This window comes from Budorcas taxicolor, chromosome 5 (assembly GCF_023091745.1).
Source record: "Budorcas taxicolor isolate Tak-1 chromosome 5, Takin1.1, whole genome shotgun sequence".
In the NCBI taxonomy this organism is placed as follows: domain Eukaryota; kingdom Metazoa; phylum Chordata; class Mammalia; order Artiodactyla; family Bovidae; genus Budorcas; species Budorcas taxicolor.
In genome coordinates, this window is record NC_068914.1 from 27,374,510 (window position 1) to 27,381,356 (window position 6,847).

At 32.2% G+C, this 6,847-nt stretch overlaps 1 protein-coding gene across 1 annotated transcript in view; it reads left to right on the forward strand.

Annotated features, from left to right (window-relative positions):
- The window catches only part of RTKN2 (rhotekin 2), a 127,506-nt gene extending 121,109 nt beyond the window's left edge, over window positions 1–6,397 (forward strand). The window contains exons 11-12 of the mRNA XM_052641142.1: window positions 4,521–4,628; window positions 5,862–6,397. Coding sequence (XP_052497102.1) covers window positions 4,521–4,628; window positions 5,862–6,397 — 644 coding nt within the window. The remainder of the gene's footprint in view (window positions 1–4,520; window positions 4,629–5,861) is intronic.
- Window positions 6,398–6,847: the final 450 nt, after the last annotated feature.

Sequence of the window (6,847 nt, forward strand, 5' to 3'; positions counted from 1 at the left end):
AACTCCCGATTCATTATATCATTTTGGACATCATCCAAAGAGATTTTTTTTTAAAACAGCACATATGGTTTTTCAGTTTCAACAATACAATTCAATGACATGGATTATAAAAACAATGTGATAGTAATGTAACAGAGTTATAGTATGTAAAATATATGAGGTTCTAATATTCTCTAAGGAGGAATTTTATCAACAAAAATATTGAAACTGTATTGAAAGTGTAGACTATCGATAATGGCTGTTTCTAAGCAAACCAAGCCTACTGTTAGATTCAACCAGTATTTTATGTCTTTATGATACTTTTCTATAGAATTGCAAAGTAAAACCATTTTTAAACAATAGGAAGTTATTTCTACAGCTCTTTGAGATAATCTTAGAGTTATATTAGGAACTAGGATTAGATCCTAATCCTAGACATTTAGGAGCTGTTACTGAGAACTCTCTAAAATAGTTAATATCTGCAGTCCTCAGTTTAATTTTTATAAGCATACTCTGATCCATGGCTTGGCCAGTTATTACAGTGATGGTTGGGGAGGGGGCAGAAAAGGGAAATAAATTTATTGATTAGCTTCCGAATACCATATGGCTTTATTTATTTTTCATAACAACCCAGTGAAGTAGAAATTATTTCTCTCTGTTTTTAAGATGAGAAAATTGAAGCCTGAATAGGTTTCAGGTTTATTGCGGGGAACCAGAGGACTCCTTCCAGGGCTTTCTTGGATTTTTCAGAACTTGTTTTCCTTAAGTATTGTCCGTTGGCACTCAGTAGATGTTTAAATGGGTCTTCCCTGATGGCTCAGATGGTAAAGAATCTGCCTATACAGGAAACCTGGGTTTGATCCCTGGGTTGGGAAAAGCCCCTGGAGAAGGGAATTGCAACTCACTCCAACATTCTTGCCTGGAGAATTCCATAGACAGAGGAGCTGGGTGGACTACAGTCCATGGGGTTGCAAAGAGTTGGACACGACTGAGCAACTAACACTAGTAGATGTTTAAATATTTGTTACACGTTTACCTGCATGTACTGCATTTATCTTAAAATTTCAGCTGATCTTAGGTACGTAACTTAAAAGACAACAGCTTCCTCTCATTTGCTGATTACAGCTAAAATTTTCACTACTTTCCTAACTGCTCTTGGTTTAGAGTCTGTCTTGTAGAGACTGTGTTACTTTTAGAAATGATTCTGGCATTTTAAGGGCTTCCCCAGTGGCTCAGCATTAGAGAATCTGCCTTCAATGCAGGTGCTGCAGGAGACACAGGTTTGATCCCTGGATTGGGACGATCCCCTGGAGGAGGACATGGCTACCCACTCCAGTATTCTTGTAGGCTACAGCCCATGGGGTCGGAAAGAGTCAGACATGGCTGAAGCAACTTAGGATGCACACACACACACTGGCATTTTAAAATTTTTGTGTAGACAAAAACAGGAAAGAGGAGTAAAAATGTGAGAATAGTATAGTCTAGATATCAACTACTGTTAGATGATTTCATGTTTTCATTCCTCAAATTATGTAAAATAATTTATTATGCTAAAAGAGAGAGTTGGTGGGGTAAGAATCTCATGACATTTGAGGAGAAATGAATCCGAAGATTGGAATCGACACTGTTGATACTATGTATAAAATAGATAACTAATGAGAACCTCTTGTATAGCACAAGGAATTCTACTCAGTTGCTCTACGGTTCCTTCCTAAATGGGAAGGAAATCAAAAAAGAGGGAGTATATGTATACGTATACGTATAGCTGATTCACTTTGCTGTACAGTAGAAACTAAACATTGTAAAGCAACAATACTCCAATAAAAATTAACTTAAAGAATCTCATGACTTTTTTGTGCTGTCAAAGTAATAAAGTGATGACAACTAGGTTCTCAGGTCTGGCTACTTCTTTAGTATTTAATGCTTTGGAGATAAAATCTGCCAGTCTAATTTTTAAAGTATAAATAGTATTACATTTGCTGTTTAGAATTCATTGTGTAAGATATGAAGATCTGAAGCAAAAATGGAATTGCACATATTATCTCAAAGAGTGACTTGTACTTTAGAATTTTTACTCTCCTAGTAATAAGTGTAGCCTCTTGTAATCTTCAGTGAAATGTGATGTATGCAATGAAATAGAGGATAGATATCTAGGGCAGAATAAAGTAAGAGTAATTTAATACTTAGAACATATTTCAATTACTTGACTTAGCTTGAGAGTAGAAAGTCATGAGGTGAGAAAACTGGAAATGATGAGAAAACACTGATGGAGCTAGGTGTGTTTAGCCTGTGGAAGGACAGCTTGAGAAGGAGGTTGGGAGGCAGGGAGGAGGTAATAGCTAATTTTTAATATCTGAGAGCTAACATGTAAAAGAGGAATGACACCTGTTCTAGACGATCAAATAGGTTACTGCTTGGAATAGTGAAAGATTTTTTTCAAATATTTAATAATATATACTAAGTTAAATAAGCATCTTAACATAATAGATTATTTTGAATGGGAGCATTATAATAGTATATGTGGTAAGAAACACCTTCAATATACAGGTTTTATGTGAGCAGAATGTACCCATTTAATATCTCATACTGGGCCTTTATTGTTAGCATGTTCATATTACATATACCTATGCTTGCTAATTTATTTACTGGTAAAGTGTTTAATTGTAATGTCTTGATGAGTGAACATGGCACATTTATATCTCTGACTTGTGTAACACATGGGATAATGTGGCTCTATATTGCAGTTTTCAACATAGTTAGTATTCTGCTATCAGTTTAACAATGAAAAGCTTTCAACTATCAATATTGAAACAATGCTGTACTATATTACTTGTCTAAGATTTGACAGAGAATTGTTTGCTGGTTTAAAGTGTTTCATTACTTTTCCATTAGATAAGGCCATTTTTTTCCTGCCTCCCAAAAGAAAAGGCTGGCGCTTCTATATCTAAAAAAGGAAGTAAAAGGAGGAATAATTTATCAAATCTCAGATCCTACTAGATTTAAATTCTACAGAGCAACCTTTGAAGGCTTAAACTCAAGATTTTATTCCCTTTATATATTGCTATATGAGATATTTTGAAATTTTTTACCATATTCTATACTTAGCATTGTAATAAAACATATTGAAAGGGATTTTTAAAAATATTTCTAAACTATTTAAAGTGATGGATCTAAAATTTATGTATATATTACCATATTAACATGATATAAATTAGACCTAAAATAACAAAAATAGATAATTTGAGTAAACATGAAGTATCTTTAATTTTTAAGCCATGGGAAATAAGTTGAATGTTGAATGTAGAGGCTGAGAATATAATAAAAAGAAATACAGATCATAAATCAGTAGAAAAAGGCACGTGTATATTACATTTACTTTTCTGCTAATGTAAGATAGCATGTAAGAATGGTAAAACCCAGCATACAAGTCCACAATAAAGATGGAAAGACTAAATATTTTTTAATATCCACTCAGGAGAAATAAATCTGACAATTTTATTTTGAGATGAACATAGTAAAACATAATTACAAGAAAAATTAATACGGTCCACACTTTTCAATTTTAATAATTAAAACAACTTATTCGAGTATTTTTATTATTGAGTATTATTTTGAATGCCTAATGGCTTTATTTAAGTGTCCTTCCTAAAATAAATTCAGTTCAGTTCAGTTGTGTCCAACTCTTTGTGACCACATGGAGTGCAGCATGCCAGGCTTCCCTGTCCATCACCAACTCCCGGAGCCTACTCAAACTCAAGTCCATCGCATCCAGTTAGAATTTTGAATGATCTGTCTTTATAGTAACAGGTTTTTATGTACCCAAAATAAAATGAAAATACAGCATTTTTCTAGTTTTCCTGATTTTTAGGAGGGCATGACTATCATCTTAAAAGAATTTTTTGTAAGCAACTCTTATTTGTTAATTAAAATTTTCATAATTAAAATCATTTTCTGGCAGATTCATGTTGATGTATGGCAAAACCAATACAATATTAGAAAGTAATTAACCTCTAATTAAATAAATATATTTAAAAAATCTGTATGTCAATGTTCATAGCAACTTAATCATGACAGCTCAAAACTGAAAATAAACAAAATGTCCATTAATATTTAAAAAAATGAAATCATTTTCTGAGAAATACTTATATTTTTTTTTGCTTCCTTCCAGATAACTATATTTCAGTTAATCTTTACTTTTCAGCTGCTTTAAATACTGAATGTTTTTATATAATATTTAAGAGAACTTACACAAATTTTTACCATAAGCATTTTAGTTATTGACTGTTTAGAGAAGTAATGTAGTATTTAGTAGCCTACAGAGCTTAGCTTAATATCTGTTCATAGAGATTTATATTTAAAATAGAGTACATTTGTGCCTAGACTTAGAAATAATGGGTAGTACTAGGTTTTTATAACTTCTTTAAGATAATACTTCATGAATTCACTTATTTTTTCAAAGCGAAAAATGTGTTGATAATCTGTTTAAAATTAAATATATAGTTCACATTTGTTTTAAACTAGCCTACCTTTTTCTTTCTTAGGCCAATGGAAGCATTGTTGTGAAGAACTTATGAAAATTGAGATTATGTCACCACGGAAACCACCTTTGTTCTTGACAAAAGAGGCAACCTCAGTCTATCGTGATATGAGTAAGTGGGGTTTATCTTTTCTAAGCTTCAGGGTAACAAAAACGACATTGTCCTTACACAAGCAGCTTATTCTATTGACATTAAAATGCTAAAATTTTCAAGCCACAGTCAAAAATGAATGAAAAAAGACTATGATTACAGACTAAGAAACTCATGTTTAAAAGATGAATTAATACAAAATTAATGAATACACATTTTTCATAGTTTGAATGCTTAAGATCAAACAGAAATGTTAAGACTTCAAAATGAATAAGGGTACACTGAAAATAAATATTAGCTGAATAGCTGATGAAAATTCTGAAGATATAAACCTTGACATTTTAAAATGTAATTATTATGTTCAGTAATTTTTTCCATATTTTATTGTTTTAAAGTAGTGTTGATAAATGAATATTAATAAATGAAAGTTTTCCTCTCAGGCAAAAAAAAAATGGTTAAGTTTAATACTTTGGAAAATTTTAGATTTCTAGTCTCATAAATATTCCATTTTCCCCACACTTTGAAGTATATTTATTTATCTTTGTGTGATTGCCTCAGTGAGCAGTGTTGTGAACAAGCACAAATCAGTGCTAAATTCTAGCATATTTTACCACCAGTGTTCCTGCTCTTACATATACCTTTAAATGTTAGATTTAAAATAAAACATTTGAGCTTACACATTTGAAAATATCATGTAATTGACATAAATGCCTCCCATTTTTCCCAAGGAAAATCACCAAAGTGGTATTAAGGCTTCACTCTGTTTCCATGGGGGTTTTGTTTTGGATTTTTTTCCTATTACAAAGACTTCGCTGGTCTACAGGAAGGAATACTAATCCAGTTACATTTTCCCAGTTTACCTATTAGGGGTTTATAAAAGGGAATCCACTCTTACCTATAAGTCAGAATAGATTTTAAACCCAACAAAAGTTATTTAATGAATACTTAATCTGCAGAATTCAAAAAAATTCTGATGAAGCTCAACTCCTTTGAAAACTGGACTTTCCACATATATTTAGGAATATACTTCTGCATGTGTGTGTATGTGTGTGTGTGGATGTGTGCAGTACATGATCTTATTTTTTGATTCCATTAGTATGGTTATTTTTACAAGTAAACATATTAAAAAAAAACACTTATCCTGGTCTGGTTTGGATAACTATTATATAGATAACAGAATGTAATAACTTACTTGGGTAAAGGGTATACTTCTTCAGAATTTGTTCCATGTATTTTTTCTAATAATTATTACAGGCATTGATTCACCTATGAAACTTGAGAGTTTAACTGGTATAATACAAAAAAAAATTGAAGAGACAAATGGAGAGTTCCTAATTGGCCAGCATGAAGAAGCCTCATCTCCTTCTTGGGCCACACTCTTTGATGGTAATCACCAAGTTCTCATCAAGAAAAAGGTATTATCTCCTGCAAGCAAGCAGTTACATGAAGAGAAAGGGAAAAAGAGACAAGCTCCCCTTCCTCCTTCTGATAAAGCTCCATTCAACTTAAAAACACAGAGCAACAAAAGTCAATTGGTTCAGGGCAACTGGGAAAAAACAAGTGTATCTCAGACCTCGCCTTTGGATACCAAACTGTCAACCCCGATGCATCACTTACAGAAACCAGTGGCTGCTCCTCGAAAACTTCTTCCTGCCAGGAAAAGTAGTTTAACTGATGGTGAACACACAGACACTAAAACTAATATTGAAGCCAAGCCAATACCAGCTCCAAGGCAGAAATGTATCAAAGACATTTTGGACCCTAGATCATGGTGGTGGACACAAGTATAGAAAACCCTTAATGTATAAAACATTAAAAAAAATCTATAACTGTGAAGCTTAATTCAGAAGCACTGTAGATATAGTAATATGTAATTATGTAGGTAAATATGATAGTGATTTATATCAATAATTAATAGGTATAAAAATATTTTATAATGAAGAAATGGATTTCTCTTTTATGATTTTTAGAATTGAAGTTATTTCACTCTAGCAGAGGATAAGAGGCAGTTTCTAGACAATATCTCAATTGTTGGAAGGGTTAATTTATTCCTAAATTACTACTAGGCGGTGAGCAAGCACTAGGCAGAAAAAAGCATTAAAATTTCTTTGGGGAGAGATTGTCTAGTAATTTAAACTGTGTTAAAAGCCATATTCTCATTGTGAGAATTTTAATACTAATGGAATGTTTCAAAAGTTTTATTCAAACCACAAATTATAGAATCCACCCAAGAAGATTTC